General features: G+C 45.2%; 1 protein-coding gene across 1 annotated transcript; it reads right to left on the bottom strand.

The window, feature by feature from the left end:
• Positions 1 to 15,547: 15,547 nt before the first annotated feature.
• On the bottom strand, positions 15,548 to 17,279 carry LOC137388452 (putative nuclease HARBI1). The gene is made up of 4 exons (XM_068074937.1): positions 17,062 to 17,279; positions 16,298 to 16,497; positions 15,946 to 16,104; positions 15,548 to 15,744 (listed from the first exon to the last, which is right to left on the bottom strand). The coding sequence occupies exons 1-4, from the start codon at positions 17,277 to 17,279 to the stop codon at positions 15,548 to 15,550; spliced, it is 774 nt and encodes a 257-aa protein (XP_067931038.1).
• Positions 17,280 to 20,090: the final 2,811 nt, after the last annotated feature.

Genomic DNA, 20,090 nt, shown 5'->3' with positions numbered 1-20,090 from the left:
AGCCTGGGGTCAACAATTTACCCGAGGTGGAGTCATAGATGCCTAGTGATATTGGTTTGCACAGCTACGTAAGCGCTGATTGCGCGTCATCGTCCTGATTTGGTTTGGTCCCTTTATATGCCATTGGTGTGGCCTTTGGATTTGTTGAAGATACGCTGACACGGCGCTCTGGATCTATGCCTGTCTGTGTGGCTGTTGTCTCCGTCTCCTCAAGTATTCCATCAAGCTCCGTGAGTAGTTGCTGCAATTCTTTATCTTCGTACTGGGTACTTCTCGGGTCCATGTGGCTAACGTAGTTGCGAACTGTCTGAAGCAGAAAGCAGTCGTGAAATGACGTGTATGTGAATTGGTTAGGAGCAGCGTTGTGGTTGACTGAGCGCAATGGCGGCCAGTTTCTGGTGGAGCCTCGTCCTTGACCCGGGTCAACTGTGTCGCCAGTAGTCACCGGTCCAGATCGTCCCTGGCCGGAAAATCTCTCTCTCTGGGAGATTTCTCCGGCCTCTGCTATCTTCGCCCCTTCGTTCCAGATTGTTTGTCCTTTCTCACTTGTTCTGGTAGTTTGGATCTCTGCAGTCATCGCCCTCTCCAACTCCTCCATAGAGTTTTTCAATGTTCGATATTGTAACTCTCCTTCCTCGTCGAGGACAATGCTTCCTTCTTTCAGCAGCTCATCTATGTCCTCCAAACGGCTCCTTAACAACTCGTATCTCTCTCTGGCTGCTGGGCTACTCTTCACCTCTTCTGAGAGTTGGAAGTTTTCCATCTGTTCCCTTTCTCCTGTTCCCGTGTTCTGGCTATTGGTGGTCAATGTTGCCTCTAACTCTTCCATGGAGTCCCTCAACGCTCGGTACTGTAATTCCCCTTCTTTGTCGAGGCTAACGCTCCCCCCTTCGAGAAGCTTTTCGATGTCATCCACTCTTGCTCTCAGTATCTCGTACCTTTCTCTGTTTTCCTGTGTGTTCCTAATCTCTTCCGAGTATCGGCACTGTTCTTCCTCTTTCTTCTCAGGTTCGACCTGGTGACACACCGCCTGCCCATACCGGATGGGTGGTCTCGTAATTCTTCGGGGCCTCCCATCTCTTCTCAACTCCACGGGTCTGTCGGTTCCAGTGGGCTCCGTCTCCACCTGCGTCTCTCCCCCAGTCGGAACCGGTCTAGAGTTCATGGTGGGGGTCGGTTCTGCCTGTTCAGTCTCTGCAGGTGCCTGTGGTTCTATAGTCGTTTCCTCTCTCTGTCCACCCGGTCTGTGAAGATCGAGGGGGGCCATGGGATCGGACTCGGCTCCCAGGTCATCTTGTCCTAACTCCGAGGGGTTTGTGCGTCCTGGCGCATTAACGGGCTCCTCCTCAATACTGCTATCCACGGGAAGGGGATGCTCCTCCTCCGTCAGGGCTTCCAGTAGTCGCCTCCGGAACGTTTCCCCCTTACTGGGTGCGGGAAGAGGGTCCTGTCCCTAGGCTGCAGGGGTGGTTGGAAAGCGGGTTCCCTCGCGTGGAACTCCAGGGTAGGCAACAACTCGATCGGTTCTTCTCTACTTCTCCTATTGCCGGTAGCTCCTCTCATGTTGGGGCGCCGAGCCGGCTCCCTGGTGGCCGGGGCCCTACCATCTGCTTCTGAGCATGCAACATAGGGCTTCAGACGTTCCTCGTTTTGAACGGATACCTGACCCTGCCGTTCTACTTGATAGGTATTATTAGAGTGACGCTTGGTGACCGTGTACGGCCCCACGTATTTGGGTTGGAGTTTGGGGTTTTCACCCCTCCTTCGCCGCTTATTCACCAACAACACCAGATCTCCCACTTCAAACAGGGACAGCTCTTCCTCATCCTCTACCCTTACTTTCATCTGGCGCTCCCGGAGAATCTCGTGAGTTTCTTCTAGCCGACCGGCCAACTCCAACACGTAGGGCTGGATGGCTTGGTTGTCCGTGGCTACTGGTTCGGATAGCTGGTCGGGCAGACGCAGCTCCCTGCCCATCATCATGAAGTTCGCAGTTTCTCCGGTGGCGGAGTGAGGTGTGCCCCGAAACGCCCTCATGATTTGGGGTAACAACAGGTCCCATTCTGTTGGTCCTCGGCGGAGAAGTAGGGCCCTCAATGAGTCTCCCAGGCTACGGTTGTTTCGCTCTACGATTCCATTTCCTTGAGGGTGGTATGGGGTAGTCCGTGTCTTGGTTACATTCCATAACCTGCACAACTCGCTCATGAGTTTAGATTCAAACTGGGCTCCTTGGTCCGAATGCAACTCCTCCGGCAGGCCAAAGTAGCAGAATACCCTCTCATCCAGGGTCGTGGCCACTACCGGGGCAGTTGCATCCGGAATGGCTATGGCGTCCTGCCATCTTGAGAAGTGATCACTGATCACGAGAATCCACTTGTTTCCCTTCTCAGTCTCTGGCATTGGTCCCACCAGATCCACTGCCAACTTCTGCCAAGGTCGCCCGGCGTAGAGTCGGTGCCGGCTCTTGGTGGCGTGGTTCCCCCCGGTCTTGGCTACCTGGCAGACCTCGCACGTCTTGATCAGGCGATGTATGTCTGCACTTAGGCCCGGCCAGTACCAATTTAGTAGGACTCTCTTCGTTGTCTTGTGCACCCCTGCATGGGCCAGCCGATGAGCCTCCCAGATGACCCGGCCTCGGTCTGCTCGGGGGCATAGGGTGCACCATCGAGAGTGGCTGTTCGCTATTAGCCGGATCTCCAGGACACCGTTGGTTGATAGCCGCATGGCTTCTCGCCTTCTGTGTAAGATTCGGAGCTCATTGTTCCCCAATGTCAGTTCTTCCTCCGTCAATTCCTGGTCATTCCTTACAGCCCAGTACATTCGGGCCACGGCCTGGTTCCCTTCCATCTGGCTTTGTACCAATTGACGGAAGTTCCGCTCTCCGGGCAATTTGATGGCGGCCACCTTGTTAGGGTCTTCCTTCATCATAGCCTGCTTACTTGGACCTCCGTCTCTCTCTTCTATGCGGGTGCATTGCCGGCAGTCCTCCGGGCAGGCTTGCCGACTCAAACCGTCGGCGTTCCCGTGTTTGGCCCCGGGTCGGTGTTCCAGTTGGTAGGTGAACTCCGACAGGATCTCCAACCACCGGGCCACCTGAGCCGACGGTTCCCTTCGTCGGCACAACCATTTCAATGAGGCATGGTCCGTTCGGAGTAGGAAGCTCTGTCCATATAAATAAGGTCGAAAGTGTTTTACGGCCTTTACCACCGCTAACAGTTCCTTACGGGTGACACAGTAATTCTGTTCTGCGGGGCTGAGTGTTTTACTGTAGTACGCTACTACTGTCTCCCTACCATTCTGGTTCTGAGACAACACCGCCCCCACTCCCACGTTACTAGCATCGGTATCCAAGATATACTGGTTCCCGGGGTTGGGATAACCCAAGACCGGTGCCGTGACCAACCCCCGTCAGAGTGTTTCGAATGCCGCTTGCTCCTCGTTGCCCCACTGCCAGGCTTTCCCTTTTCCTGTCAGAACAGTGAGTGGCTTGGCGGTAGTGGCATAGTCCTTCAGATACTGCCGATAGTATCCAGTCGTCCCTAAAAATGCTTGTAACTGTTTCACATTCTGTGGGACTCGCCATTCTGCCACTGCCTTGATCTTCTCCGGGTCAGTGGATACTCCTTGCGGGCTCACCACATGTCCAAGATATTTCACCTTCTCCTGGAGGAGTTCACACTTCGAGGGCTTTAGCTTCAACCTGGCCGTTGCCAGCCTCCAGAAGACTTCTTCCAGGCGAGCCAGGTGTGTTTCAAAGTCGGGGGCGAAGACGATAATGTCGTCCAGGTAGAGCAAGAGAGTCTTCCAGTGGAGTCCTTGCAACACAGATTCCATCAACCTCTGAAAGGTGGCGGGAGCCGATGTTAGTCCGAACGGCAGCACTTTCCACTTCCATAGCCCACTTCGGGTGGTGAAAGCAGATCTTTCCTGGGCTTCCTGGTCCCTTGGCACTTGCCAGTATCCGCTGGTCAGGTCTAGTGTGCTAAAGAATCGACTTCCCGCCAGGGCGTCCAGGCTCTCATCGATTCTTGGGATTGGATAGGCGTCCTGTTGTGTGATGGCATTTAGTTGCCGGTAGTCCACGCAGAACCGCCACCCGCCGTCCTTCTTCCGAACCATCACCACTGGTGAGCTCCAGGCCCCATTTGCAGGTTCGATCAGGCCCTTTTCCAATAGGTCGGTCACCTGTCTGTCCGCCTCTGCCTCCTTGAGGGGCCCCAACCTATGGGGAGGTGGTCTAATGGGCCTGGCTCCTTTTATCAGCGGTATACTGTGTTTTACCAGATCGGTCCGCCCCACATCGCCCTCGTACTTACTGAAGACATCCTGGTATTTAGCCAGCAGGGCGGCCAACTTCCGCCTTTCCTGGTCGTGCGAGCAACCTCGGACGGCCTGATCGTAGAGTTCGACTAGATGTTCGGGCACTGCTTTCCCAGCGTATACAGCTGTACACCCTACTCCAGTTACTTCGGTGTTGAAGTCTTTTGGTTCAGTCCAGGGTTCGGCCTGCACATCCTCTGCCCTGATGGCAGTGTACAAGCCTATCACTTGTCCAGCCGCCAATTCGATGGGGTGGTTACCCGGGTTTAGGCATTGCACGGCCACGTCGCCCTGGTCTCCGGGCTGATTCAGGCTACGTGCCACCGGAAGGTGCGGGTCAGCTCCCTCTATTATGCCTACGGGTACATAATTTCGGGCTGACATCCTTCCTGCCACCGTTACTTCAGACAATGGTGGAATGGTGACTTTCTTCCAGGTGTGTACCTTCGACACCATCAGTCTGCCGTATTTATCGGTACAGGAGAGTCTTCTGTCCCCGATGGAGATGACGGGTTGGTCGAAGTCCATGTGACATCGGTGTGAGATCAGGAAGGGCATCCCCAGGATGGCGTCCTCGCTGATTTGGCTCACAATGAAGTTCTCCTCGATCGGTACATCGCGGACTCTCCCGGTTAGTCGGATTAGTCCATAGAATTGGAGCTTACTCCCGTCTGCCATCAGACCGTATCGGTCATTTTCCTCCAGTTGATCTCTAATCCGGGCTGGCATTTGGTCGAACATCTTCTTTGACAACAGGTTCGTATTGCAGCCGGTATCTATGAGAAAGAGCAGGTCCTGTCTCTCCATTTTCCCGGGCAAGAAGTAGCTAGATTTGTGGGGCTTTTCCAAGGCTCCGATTCTTGGTAACTCATTCCTTTCGCAGGTGTCGTTAGGCGCCCCTTTGGAATATCTTTTTCGTGGCAGACGCCGAGGCCTGTCCGGTGGTGGACTCTCATCGAGCTGGTCCGCCAGGCTTTCCTCGGGAGCAGCTGGCCTTGTGCTCTCCCCGTACCGGCCTGTCGGACCCGACACCGGACTCAGGCGTTGGCTTGGGTCTCCACCCCGGAACGGGTCGACTTGGTTCGACTCCCGTCCTTCCTCTACTCCTGATCCTGGGGGGCAATAGGCTCGATCCCAGCCCCACCCGTTCCTGGATCTGCGACCCCCTGGTCTCTGGAATTGCTCCACCATAGCTAGTTCCTCTTCCACTCCCGATCTGGAGGGTATAGATCTCTGGAGAAGCTCAGCTCCGGATGAACTGGCTCTCGCTCCCAATCTACCCTGTCCAAATCTCTGGGAAGGATCAGCACTGGCTGGGCCTTTTTCCCCTGACCTAGGTCGTCTTGGTTCCTGGAGGCGTTCGCTCGAGATTAACTTCTCCTTCTTTCCCGATCTGCGTTTAGGTCTCTCGAGAGCTCCAGCTGGTGCTGGATCGGCTCTCGGTCCCGACCCTCGTGGTCCAGATCTTTTGGAGTAGTTTTTCCCGATTGTACCTTCCTCTAGACTACCGACATTTCCCGATGTCGCTTTTTGTCTAGCTTGCCTTTGGGTTTGGCGGACATACCGCCCCTGGGCCTGTCGGGCCTCCTGCGGCGATACTCGAGGATCCATCTCCATGTCCTCTTCGTCTTCAGCTAGGCCTTCTAAACTCTGGTAGTGGTTGTAGGTGGGAACCTTCCCTACCGGAGGCCTCTGCGTGATAGCTACCGAATTCGCGGGGTAGGACCAGCCTTCCGGGTCCACCTCCGCCTTCCTTCGGCCTGCCCCTCTCACCTTTTTGTAATTATTGGTTCTTGGCGCCCAATTGCAGCCAGCAGGTTGCCCTACTGCTGCGGGCGGTAGGCGTTTCCCTGGTTCTGTCCCTGGGTGGTGCGGCTACTGGGTTGGTTCTTGGGGCAGTTCCTCCTCCAGTGACCTGTCTGATCACACCCCCAGCATCTCCTTACTCCTTTTTCCCGAGTCACTTGCTGTGGGGGACCTTGTGAGTGACCGACTTGTCTCTTCAGATTGGCCATTTCCTTTTTTAAATCTTCCATCGTGGTCAGGAGTAGACCCAGCGAGTCAGAGGCAGCACGGACTACTACGGCCTGCTCTACCTCCGCCTGCTCCTCCATGGCTTGCTCGAGCTCGTCCGGCTGGACTGCCCTTACCCCGTATCTTGCTGGATGGTTCTGTCGAATGGTCATCTCGGGCCGTATCTGTAGGTACTCATTCCCTGCTCTCACGGCGGCCTCCAGGGTGGGGGTGGGTACTGCCAAAAGGTGTCTTTGTAGGTATATGTTACCCAAGGACCCGCAGAAGGTATCCACCGCCATCTCCTCCTTCATTCGATCGGACAACTCCTTGAACGCAATGCTCGTAAGTCTTTCTATACAAGCAGCATGCTCGAATAATGTAGTGTGGGTTTCCTTCCTCAGGCCCTGCAGTTCCGACCTTGCCTCCTTGGGGGTCATGCCGAACCTTGCCCGGAGGGTGTTGAACAACGCCTGTAGTGTATGTCCATGCCCACATTCCTTGGCCTGTTCTTTCAGCCTTCCTCGAATGTGTAATAAGGCGGATCTGGCTCCCCAGTCATTGGCGACAGCCACATCATTGAACTGCCTTATGAAGGCCTCCACATCACCGTTCCCATCGTACTCAGGAGCCTTGAATGTCTCTCTGGGTACCGGTGGCTCCGGATTCCTTTGTGCCTCTTGGTTCACAAGCATCCTCTCTAACGCGTTCGTTAATCGCTCTAGACCCTCTAGTCCTTCCCTTTGGGGGACTCCCGGTCGTTCCGCGCTACGAGTGCGTCTTTCCATGATTGTGCCTTGCTAGTTATCTTTTGTGGATTGATTAGATCCCACTGCTGCCACCAGTGTAAAGGTCTGGCCCCGGTAGCTGAGCCAACTTTACTTCCCTAGCAAGGCAGTGCAGTCTGAACACTGGGCCTTCCCCTCGTCGGCCTGCCTGACACACCTAGTGGTCGGATCAGGCCGCGGCGGGCTGTCCTCAGTTCAGGCTCACTTGGAAGGCTAGCACGGCCTGCTCTCTGAGACCCTATTTTGGCTAATTTAGGTCCCGGCTAGCTTACTGGAGGGCCTGATCTCCAATGCTATCGCATTTCTGATCAGGTCCGATCGTAACGCAGCCAACCCCTAGCCTTCCTTAGGTGTCTCCCCAAAGCAGTTCGTGCTTGAAGCCAGATCAGTTCTGGCAGAAGGATCCTTATTCAGCCAACCAGGCAGGCATCAAACACAGACAGTTTGTAAGAATAAGTATATAGTGTATTTAACGTATCTCAGCACATGTACAACTCCGTCTTGACAGTATCAAATCCGTAAGAAGAATCCCAAAGAGTTGGCTTATGCCTTCTCCTTTTATACTATTTGCTCCGCCCACAATTATATAACATTCATTGTTTCACATCAGGCCTGTGAGGCAGGCCCAGACAATAGGCATAATGGTGTGCTAGCAGGCCTGTGAAGCAGGCCCAAAAATGTAGTATTATATAACAGTTTTACCAGGGTATTATATAACCGGTTAAGAAATATACATAAGTGACTAGGCATAATGTAGTCTCAAGCACAACATATGGTTTAGTATAGTCCCGTCCTCCACAATATATATGTTAATGCACAGTTTTAATGGTAATAATGCATCTTAAGTCAGTACAACAAGCTTACAACGAATGCGCAATGGACATACAAGGCACTTGCAATGCACAGACATTGTGGATACAACCCGCATACACTATCATCACAACCCACATACAATGATCAATAGAAAATAAACAAAATACTTTGTGTAATGTTTTAGACCTATTTTATTACCAGACTAAAAATATAAATAGAATATTGAATAATAATATAATACTGTTAGTACTATTATTATTATCATAACACATTATTATTTTTAATGATAATAATGTGTTAACAGTGTCTCGTTGTGGCACATGTATTACTAAATTGTTGTGTCAGCACTGTATCCACAATGTTTGTGTGTTGCAAGTGCCTTGTATGTCCGTTGCGCATGCATTGTATGCGTGTAAACAAACAAGAGTTCAAAAAACTAGCTGAACTCAACCTAATAAATATAAACATTAACTAACTTTTAATGTGCCTAACCTAATTCATAGCATCAAGCCTGACCATGTATAATAGAGAAGTGAGAAACAAAAGATGTCACATATACTATTGTGAATGGCTTTCATATGTACAATATAATGTAAATCACAACTATAATAAAAAGGCTATATCGTTTCATTTTCGTTAATTTAACGTGTATAACAAAAAATATACCAACTTGTAATGCACATATTAAACTTCTTTGCAACATCTTATGTACTATATAGTCTTGGAGAAATCCTCAAATTTTAATTTCAGTAAATATTTATACCTCAAAAGCGTCTGATAGGCCTAATCCCTAATAGACCTTCACTGACTCCATCTCAGTACCCAATTGTTTAGCTTTTGTGCTGTCTGTTAAGGAAATTTACAAGTATAAAATCTTTTTGACAACAGATTCAAAATTTTACTCAAGTTATTAGAAAGTAAAACAAGATTATCACTATAAAATCAACGTTTTAAAAACCAGTCTACCATTATTGATGCTTTATACTGCATTTGATCAAAAAACTGTTGAATACAGATTTCTGTCGCATCAAAACGATATACAAATAGACCAAGTTAAAATTTCAGCTTGAAAAACTTTTAAAAGAAATTTTAGGGCCATGTGTAAAGCTTAAATTAAACAGACCTATTTTAATTTTGATGAAATACGCCAAATATTTTAAATAACCAGCCAAATTAAGCCAATTTCTGTAGGCTCATCTCCTTGAATAGCTGCCGTGCCAGTGCAAATGTGGGCTTCATCCTACCTTAAGAAATTGGGCTTCAATTTAATTTGTTTTTCAGTTTACTGATATTGCAACTATATCATAATGTTTTGTAAAATGTTGTAGCTTATGTCTACTAATTGTTAAAATAAAAACACGCATAGGTACACAAATATATACGTATGTGCAAAATATGTCATAAAACCTCTAATTTAACCCCACTTCTATTTGAACGTCATCTCAAATTGACCGCCACCCTGAGCAATGAATTGAAAAGTAGACCGGCACTCTCCAATTGAATGCCTACTCCATTTGACCGCCACTTGGGCATTATTTGATCTTTACGAGCTCATACTATCAACTGATCAGTGAAAAAGTGTCCACAAAATTGTATTAATAATAATGAATCGTATATTTCAATAACAATAGGTTTTCTCTTCGTCCAACTCTAATTCTTTTCCTTTTTTTGTTAAAATTTTTAGAGCAATATCATAGAAATAATCATAACAGTCTCAGGCTAGTGGTAGTACTCTGTCTAGTGCGATCTTTCTGCCTCGAAGTAGCCTACATAATTATATAACAACGGTTTAAATTTACGATAGTAGATGGAACATTTAAAGCAACGCCATAAAAATAACTACTAACCATCTCAGGCTAATAGTAGATTTTTTGTTTAACGCGATCTTAATACTTCGATGGACATGCATATAAAAACCTGTTTGCAAGTTTTGGAGCAAAGGTTACGTTTATTGCTAACAAAACTTTTACGCATTGCTTTAGTAATAAATGCAGCGAATAATAATAAGTTGTGGTTTGCCAAAAAATTGTTTGGACACTGATATGAACTAGTTCAGCAGGCAGAAGAAGAGGTGAGGCCAGAATACATTGTTGATTGCATTAGAAAACAAAAGAATGTTTGTTCCACCGAAAGCAACAATCAGAACGCAGCGATGCGAACAAGCGATGGAAATATTTTTTGGTTATAAAAACCTTATTTTTGTATTCTGCATGTAATATAAGTATGGTTAGTTTATCTCACCTTTTCATGAATATATATTTGTATCATTTAAAATACTATTGTTGAATACTTTATAAAAATGCAGATTTATGGCATGTTATTTCATAGCATCTTAGGGCCACTTACAACGAATCGATGCTCATAACTCCATTTCTGTTGCATATAAAAAGCTAGTTTTGGCTGCAAACTGTTGCAAAGATATCAGTGGGTGCCAAGAGTTTTCTATAAACATTTTATAATCTAGATATAAAATATGTCTTCAAATTTAAAATGAAATAAAATTCGAAAATGCCAACAAAATGCAAAGAAGATCACAGGCTACAATATCATCGCAGTTCAATTGCAAGCAATAGATATCAACTGTTACAGATATTATTCAGTTTTTTGATGAACATTTATTTAGAGATGTTTGACAGGTTAAACGTAAGTTAGCAGATTTATAGCATTCAAAATGTTTAATATCGGTCCACCAGAAAAAAGAGGGCAGAATATCGGCGACCTTTGCTTCGCCCGTAGTTGGGGGAAATTTATTTTCCGAAAATTCTGCCGAGCTAGTTAAAAAATAGACCACCAGTTTTTATTTGAAAGCCGCCTCCAATTGACTGCCACTATAGAGTAAAGGTCAAAAAATAAAGTGCCATGGCGTTCAAATAGAGGTTTTACAGCATGTATATGTGTGCGGGTACGCACACACACTTACCTGCACACATAAACATATATTGTTAGCATTTAGGAATATAATTGATCTTAGGATGTACAATGAAATTACATCAAAAGCTCATAAGATTATTTGCAGCCTGTTTGGTTTTTAATGAGAACACAGTAGTAGCAAGAAGGAATTAATTACAAGTTATTACTGACCAACATTCAAAGGCTATAAAGAACACTTTGCTATAGTCTGTTTACAATTAAAAAATATCAATAATATAACCGTACATATAACATTATCTTATTAAAATTATACTTAGCAAATGAATCCCACATACCTATATTGAATTAACAGCTATAAAATTACTATACTGTTTGAAATATTTTAGAGTTTTCCAAAGACGCATACACAGTTGAATAACACACATACATATAAACATATACACATATGCATATAACACACTTAACCCCATCAACACACAAGGCACACCAACACACGCCAACGTATGCCAACCCACACCAATATGCACCAAAACACCTCAACACACGCCAACAAAAGCCAACATACACTGAAACAAGCTGACACACACCAACACACGCTAATACACGCCAACACAGGACAACACACACCAAACATGACAACACACACCAACACACGCCAACACACGACAACACACACCAACACACACTAGAGACATCATACACACCACTCACACCACACGCTCCATACACTCCATACATACCATGCACACCAAAAACCCTACAAACACTGCACACCACACTACACACCACACACACCAAACACATACTACACACATGCACACATCAAACACCAAAAACCCACACACCAAACACATACCACACACATGCACACACACACACAAACACCAAAAACCCACACACCAAACACATACCACACACATGCACACACACGCAAACGCACGCACACGCACACGCACGCGCGCGCACACTCACGCACGCACGCATGCACACACGCACACACGCACGCACACACGCACGCACACACGCACACGCACACGCGCACACACACGCACGCACGCACACATGCACGCACGCACACACACACACATAGGTATAGATGCAGCTCAAATTGTAGACACTCAGCAAGACAACAGTCTTGAGAGTGAAAATCTGACCCAGCAAAAGCTCAACAGATTCATAAATGCTCTAAGACATTGGTCAGAAATTTACAAAGAAGCAACTAATGCCTGTGCTAATCTGAACTGGCATCAGGCAATTGCAAAACTATTGGCTGAGTTTGGAGATATGCTTTTAACTGGTTATGAAGACCAAGGACTAACAAATCTTATTAAGCAATCTATCCCAATATCATTGGAGGTAAGACCTATAAAACAGGCATCACAACGTTTAGGGGTGGAGAAAAAAGTTAAAGTGATTAGGCAAATCAATAAGTTGGAACAGCAAAGTATAATTGAGCCAGGAAATGGAGCATGGAGTTCTCTGGTAGTTGTAGTTAAAAAGAAAGACCCAAGCTGGAAATTCTGCATTGGCTACAGTAAGCTGCATAATGTTACCGTACATAAGGCTCATCTTCTTCCTAGAATTAAAAAAAATCTGGAAGCTTTGGCCAGAAGTCAGTATTTTTCAACAATTGATGCCGTGAGTGGTTACTGGCAAGTGCCTTTGGATGAGAATGCTAAGGACAAAGCAGCTTTCTGCACAAGAGAAGGATTGTGAAGATGGAAAGTTCTTCCATTCAAGTTGACTTCAGCTCCTTCCACATTCCAGATACTTATGGAACAAGTGCTGAATAGTTTTCACTACAAATCGTGGTTGATTTTTTCTAAAGGATGTTATTATCATGGGCAACAGTTTCTAAGAACACCATCCAATCTAGCAGAAGTACTAAGTGTGCCAGTATTATTATGTGTCACGACATACAGAGCATTGGTGTGATAGCTTTTCTGTCAGTATGATCTTATTGTCAGTATTATCTATCAGTAGTATTTTCTGTCAGTACTATTATGTGTCATGTCATGCATAGCATTGATGTGATAGCTTTTCTAACGACCATATTTGGTATCAAACCTACTCATCATGAGGTCATAGGTCATGTTCAATAGAGCATGATAGCTCAATGGGTGAAGACAGTGAAAAGCTAGCTGCCAGCTGAAGCTGGTTGAAAAGTAGACTAAAGGGGTAGTCACACCAGCGCCGAACCGAACTAACTGACGCAAAACGACGTTGCTGTCAGCTGTAAAAAGTTCGGCAGAAGACATTTCTTGCCAAAACAAACCACTTCGGTCCTGCTCGAAATTTCGTGGCCGAACCCTTGCTCTCATTGGCTGGTTAAAATTCTAGCGAGCACGCGTCACATTTCTCCTTGCGTGCTTGTGAGCAAAATTTAAAATAACGATATAATACCATTTAATAACCATTTAAATTGGACGATCTCTTCATTTCGTTGATAAAACAACATGGATCAATTTACAACAAGGCTCACCCGGACTATAGTAAAAAAGATAGCGTAGCTCACAATATTTGGTCTCTCATTTCGATTGAAAAGAGAGCACAAAACTATTTGGAATTCATTGGTAATTAAGTAAAATAATTAAATAACGTCATCCATTGTCATATGATATGTTGTGAAAGTATTGTGCCGGGCGTTACTCTGACACAATGTTGCTTGTGATTATGTTGCGTAAATGTAAGGTGTTGCAGTTCAGTGTTGCATAAATGTAAGATAATGAGTGTGGTTTTTTTCGTAAAGAATATAAGTAGATATGTAAAAGTAATGTGTCATACTCATCCTGATGAAGAAGAGTCGACTGATTTATTTATGTAAAACCACGGTACTATGATAAAGGCTGTTTTTGTTTGTCATGTACTCAGCATAGAAAAACATTCATATGTTAACAAAAATATAATTTTGTTGATGGGACGTTTTGGTAAAATCTTTGTATCTAGTCATTTGTTTTGAGCAGTTGAACGAACTTCTGATAAATCTACTGCGTAGTTATAATTAATGATTGTTATGCAGTTTTTTTGTTCCTATCAGTTATATTTCTATATTTCAGATGCAGACTATGCTGCAAAGTATTGGGGGGGGCTGCGGGATAGGTACCAGAAGGCAAAAAAAAGGCAACGGGTCAAAGAGAAAAGTGGTTCTGGGAAATCAACCGAGCCAACGTGGTATCTATGGTCCCAGATGGCATGGTTAGATGACTACATGAAGAAATCGGAGTAAGAATATTTCATGCATATTTATTATTGGGTTGCATTGTATAACAAGTATAAGTGTTATTTTTTACCCAAACCTTGCTCTGCGTCTTATGAAATGTCTGGTTCTTATACAATAATGGAAGAAAAACTAATGGCAATCTATTTTTACTAGCAAATGAGCAGACTAGAAATAATTTTGTCATGTTTGTAATTTCTTCCTGAATTTTATAGAACAGCCTCAAATACCTCGACCACTAATATCTCTGTTGTTGAGCTCGACACGCAGATCGAAGCACTGACGCCATCTACCTCCACAGATGATCAAGAGCTCAGTCTCGAGATAACCACTCTTTCCAGCCCAACTATGCCACCAGTGACACCATCTTCCCAAAGAAAAAGAAAACGATCTAATGATGACCCAATCGCTTCCTCTCTGCTGGACAACATAAAATCTTTCAGTTCTTACTTAGATAACAGGGTGAGTGTGTGAATGTTGGAAGATTATTGACTCATGAAACAAGAGTAGCAGCTGCTTCGTTTATATAAAAAACACCACAGTTACACTCGGACATTACCTATTACAATCGCAATACTAATTGAAGTTTTATTGCCACATAGACTTTCGGAACTAGCAATCCGATGTTTGAGTTTGTGTTGTTTTTACCTGTTTTAAGTCTGTCATCTCCACCTCCTTTTAGAGAACTTGTCAGACTGCTACTGATGATAGTGTGGAAAGATTTGACACCATGGTGAAGGAGCAGTACAGGCTACTGGATGCTCGTAGTCGTAGAATCTTCCACATTAAAGTCCAAAAAGCCTACCTCGAAGTAATGGAGTCGGCTTCACCCCTACCTCAGTTTATATCATCAAATGAATGTGTTGACCAAGACTTAGATGACAGCACATTTCATCATCTGTAACCCGTGTAGCACTATATTTTAGTGCAATGGAATATACTCACCATATCAAAATAGGTTTTTTGTTAGTTTTATTTTGTCTATACTGTACACTGCACACCATAATCCCGGCCAATGGAACTTTACTAAGTTCAATATGTTCATTAAGATTTAAATTATGCTCAAGTTTTATTTTGACAATCTACCTCATTTTATTTTGACAATCTGCCTCATTTTATTTTAAACTCGAGAAATAAATTTTATGTTCAAATCATAACAAAAACGAAGTAGTTAGGCTTTCAGTAGATAATGTATTTTATGTATAATAATAAATTGCCTAGTAGCAATTATTGTCTAATAATTAGGTAATAGTGGTAATAAGTAAACTGATGTGGCTGATGCCTAGTAGCATCAGCCACATCAGTTAATTCTCATAAGAAGTCGATCCTACCACTCCCGAACACCTTGATTCGAAAACCATTCAACATATTTCTGTCTGGTGCTAGTACCAGCTACTGCCCAGTTACGACCAGCAAGAGGGTCTACACTGACGAGCCGATTGTCATCTCGCCATAATCCCTGAACTATCTCACCATTCTGTAGTGCGGTGTCCCCATAACCAGCTGGTACATATTCATCATCTTTTCAACCCATTAAGTAGTTGTGACGAATACATATAGCGCGCACCATGCATGTAACCTTCTCGGGTGGTGCATCAACTGGAATATAGAGAAATCTCCACCTGGCGGATAGTATTCCGAATGCATTCTCAATGACTCGTCGTGCACAGGATAGCTGATAGTTGTATCTTCTTTTGCGCACGTCATTCTTCGCCTCTCTACCTGCACAGTAAAGCATATGATGTTTAATCAGGATTACTAATTAATGAGCAATGATTTTTTAAACATCGGCTATTGCCTTTGGCCACATATATGGCAGATTTTCAGCTTATGGGTGCTAGGTTCTACCCCCTTTTCGTTATAAATAGAAGATTGAGGCGCCCATACTCGAACTTATATACACCCACTGTTTATATGGATTACCTGGGAATGGTCTCATCAGGTTTGCCTGGAGAGGAAAGGCTTCATCCCCTACCATCACATAAGCAGTTTCTTGGTTGACTTCAGGTAAGTTGTTTGGAGGTGGGGTATTGACTCTATTCTCACTCCAGGCGCTACCAAAATTTGAATGATCCCAGACACCTGCAATGAAGACATAAGACATCATTTGTTTACATATTTCTGGCGATCTGTGTTTAGTGGAGATCCATAAATAAAGTTGCTAGGATGTATACTTTGTGCACGGAGGTGAGATGGCACTGGAACTAGCAGAAATGTGCATAAAAATATGTGACTTTAGTCTTTACCTGCATAATACATAACACTTTAGACTAACCTCTATCACTAGCGGATCCCTGTTGTCCAATGTCCACAATCAGGAACTTGTAAGTAGCATCAGCTACTGCCATCAGGTTTATTGAAAAGGTCTTTTTGTAATTGTAATATGTAGACCCACTTTCATCAGGTGATTTTATTAGGATGTGCTTTCCATCGATAGCACCCACACAGTTGGGGAAATCCCATGATTCATAAAACCTAGAAATACATAAAAGCAAATCAAGATTAACAGCTCCAGTGCCCTTCTGGTGTTTTTTCTGATTATATATAACATAATAGATATAATCTTGTAATCTTCCTCCAAGATGTAATCAACCCGTTCCAGTTTTTAAAAAATAATTGGATCACTAATATATTGGTCAAAGTTACCTAGTTAACCATTCCGCAGGCGAGTTTTTGGGGCTTTTTGAGACCGCCTGGACAAATTGACTTTTCACAAATCCATTTAAACAAAATCATTGATACACTCTCATTTACATTATCGTATACGTGTATCATGTTTTTATGATACAGGTAAATACAAATAAAAATGTTTTACGCCAATTCCTCAGATAACTGTTTCTCAGATTGTTCATTGAATATTGCAAAAACAAGCGTTTTTTTTAACACGGCTTATTTTTTGTTGCTAACAGAAACCAAAAGTCAACAAAAATGGCCATAACCAAACAAGAAATCGATTTATGATGATAAAGGGTTAGAACAATGTTTGGGTGCCTGCAAAAATGTTAAAAAAAAATTATGTTCAATGTCTATAGCACTTACTTGTCTGCGATATTACACCATTCAACGTGAGAGGTAGGTGGTTTGAGGTAAATAGGACCCATTATATCTACAATAGCTTGACAAGTGTCCTGAATAATTCCGCTGACTGTTGATCTGCCCAGTGCATAGTGGGTGGCTATCACGTTGTAACTGGTGCCTGTGGCAAGGTAATGAATGGTCATGTACAACTTTGTTTTTGGATCAAACGTTTTCCTCATGTTCGTATCACTTTTCCGAATACGATGGTAAATTGTCTGCAGAATGTGATTGAAAGCATTAGGTCTCATTCTGAAGTAAGAGTGAAATCTATCAGGATAGTTGCATAACCTGTCAATCCTCAACCTGACACTGTCTTCATCTCTAGTCGCGTTCATAAGATGTACCCAATGTTCTCTCTCTGTCTGATGCCTATCTCTTTGTCTGAGAAAAAGGTAGATGCAAACTAGCAAGCAAGTAAATGCAAAAATAATATCTATATCTTTATCTATAACATCCATAGTATTAATATCAGACAGGAAGTGAAGTGACTTCGGATGCTGTGTGACATGTGCCACGAACCGAACCGAACTGAAACATCCTCCGAACCGAACCGATCCTACGTCGTTTCGGTGCCCGTGTGACCACGCCTTAAAGACTCTTATGTGTATTATATCATTCTAAATAATCATCTATTTTCTATGTATCTACAAGACTAGAAGAGATCAGAAATTGTGAGTTTTTTAATTCCTTTTCTACTTTTATCTATTATCTACTTCTATCTATCTTGTTTTAAACTGTGTACTCAAGGGAACTAATTTCAGTTAATACTAAGATTAGTAAGCAAATGTATTATATTATAGTGTGGTGGAACACAAGGTTTCTATCCTCTCTTGTACAGTTTCTAACTGGAGTTATGTTCCCTTTTTATTCTTTTGTTAGCCACGCCCCTAAGGGAGGCTGGTCTTAGCATCTAATTTGCATAATTGGATGTACTTAAGGCAGGGTCTCGGCTCTTTATATTCATTCAATACATGCAGTGCATTTGAATCATACTCCTTCTGCTATATTAAGCAATACAGGATCACCACGGCATATAGCTATCTCCAAAGACTTGGTCTATGGACTGTGCTGTGAGAATAGACTCATAAAAACACTGTCGACCTCTGTCGACCCCGTCGATCTCATCGACCCTAGGTCGACCTCGTCGACCTAGTACAAAACCTCCTTCGTGCAATCCCTTGTGTGAAGTGGTTAATGTTGACCGGTGGAGTAAGACGACCTAGTCGCCTCCGCGTGTTGGTCATGGGAACCAGCACACAACCTCCTGTGAAGGGTGAATGCTGACCGGTAGAGTAAGCCGACCTGGTCGCCTCTACGTGTTGGTCGCAGGAACCAATACATTGGTGGCAGCAGTGGGATCTGCTGAACAAGGAACGCCACTCGGAAAACTACGCAACCATGCCTAGCAGTCGGCGATCAGCTACCAGAGAACTGGCGGAAGCTGAACTACAGCAAGTCGACCAGATGAGTCGACTGACTGAAGCCATTACACAGGCACTACGAATACCCCGTCAGGAAGGGAATTTTAAACCCCCAAAGTTCGATGGAGGAGAGGATGTCGAGCTCTTCATTACCCAATTCCAAGAGGTTGCTGAGGCTAACGAATGGAATCGAAAAGCTACACTCTTACACCTCCGTGAAGTGCTGAAAGATGGAGCGAGAACGTGTAGTCAAGGAAACTCCCCCGAAGCCATATTCTCGTCACTAAGGACCAAATATGGGCTGTCCCCTAGGGAGGCAAAGGCTCGACTCAACACTAAGCGTGACGATAAGGTCAGCTTACAAGACCATGCCACCGAAATCCGGCGGTTGGTGAAGATTGCCTACGGGGAACTACCAGAGAATTACCAGGCTACCATGGCTATGGATGCATTTGCTATGACCCTGGGAAACGCCTATTTGCAGGGGCATCTGCTAGCCGTGAAGGCACAGACGTTAGAGGAGGCTGTCCAGGCGGGAAAGGAATTCTTCCAAATCCAGCCTACTCCCCAACGATCTACCCCTCGACCCCTGATCATGACTCTGGAGGAGGAACCGGAACTTGATCACACAGTCGCTCCAGTGACTCCTGAACCTCCATCCGTCACATTAAGCGATGTCCTAGCCGCCATAAAAGGGTTGGCAGAAGGACTGCAAGGCAGAAGGCAGGCAGAAGGCAGACGAGCCAACCACTCACCTCTAGCAAAGGAACTTAGTTGTTGAGGGTGCGGACAAAGTGGACATACTCGCCGCCAATGCACATAGCATCTTCCTGCTAGACAGGCCAATCCTCAGATGCCGGGAAACGGCCATCATCCACAGCAGTAGGGGAAGGTACTGACTGTGGATCACGAGCAGGCAAGCAAGACGTTTGGCGACAGCCACGATGGACCGGTCGACCCAGGCCCTCCCCCCCCCCCCCCGGTCGACCCCAGTTCCCTTGCGGAATGCCTTCAAAACATTAACTGACCCCATGACAGTCCCCGAACCGGAGGAAAATGGGAAATTGTATACCTGGCCAAAAAGGCAGAGGCGCAAGAAGAGGACGCCAGCCAAGCCAAAAGTGCCGAACGAGACGGAGGTAGACAACCTCTGGAAACCACATAATAGTAGTTATTTTCTGCCGGGCCGCATAACTGGACAGCCAGTCCAGTTCTTGATAGACACCGGGTGCACATCAAATCTCTTGGGCCGTCATGTATTTGACCGTCTCCCCAAAGAAGTCAGAGCAAGACTAGAGACAAGGGAGGACTATGGATGGATGGCCGATGGCACAAGACTCTGCTTCCATGGGTTAATCACCCTCCCCCTGCAAGTGCGGAGAGTGCAGGTCACCACGTCCTTGGTGGTATGTGCACTGAAAGAGGATGCCATCTTGGGCATGCCCTTCCTGATGGACCATCAGTGTGAGATGGACTTCCAGCAGCCAACCCTGGTGGTGAATGGCCAACGCCTAGTATATGCACTGACCGAGAAGGTCGACCCTTAGTGAGTAAAGTGCAGATACTGAG

Source organism: Watersipora subatra, chromosome 2, assembly GCF_963576615.1.
Source record: "Watersipora subatra chromosome 2, tzWatSuba1.1, whole genome shotgun sequence".
Lineage (NCBI taxonomy): Eukaryota > Metazoa > Bryozoa > Gymnolaemata > Cheilostomatida > Watersiporidae > Watersipora > Watersipora subatra.
Note: the sequence above shows the minus strand (reverse complement) of the source record. Positions and strands in the feature narration are given on the sequence as shown.

Coding starts and splice junctions, on each gene's coding strand:
- LOC137388452 (XM_068074937.1), bottom strand. CDS start 17,279: ATGAGGAAAACGTTTGATCCAAAAACAAAGTTGTACATGACCATTCAT. Junction 16,498..17,061: donor TGGTGTAATATCGCAGACAA/GTAAGTGCTATA, acceptor ATGTATTTCTAG/GTTTTATGAATCATGGGATT. Junction 16,105..16,297: donor GGGATCCGCTAGTGATAGAG/GTTAGTCTAAAG, acceptor TCTTCATTGCAG/GTGTCTGGGATCATTCAAAT.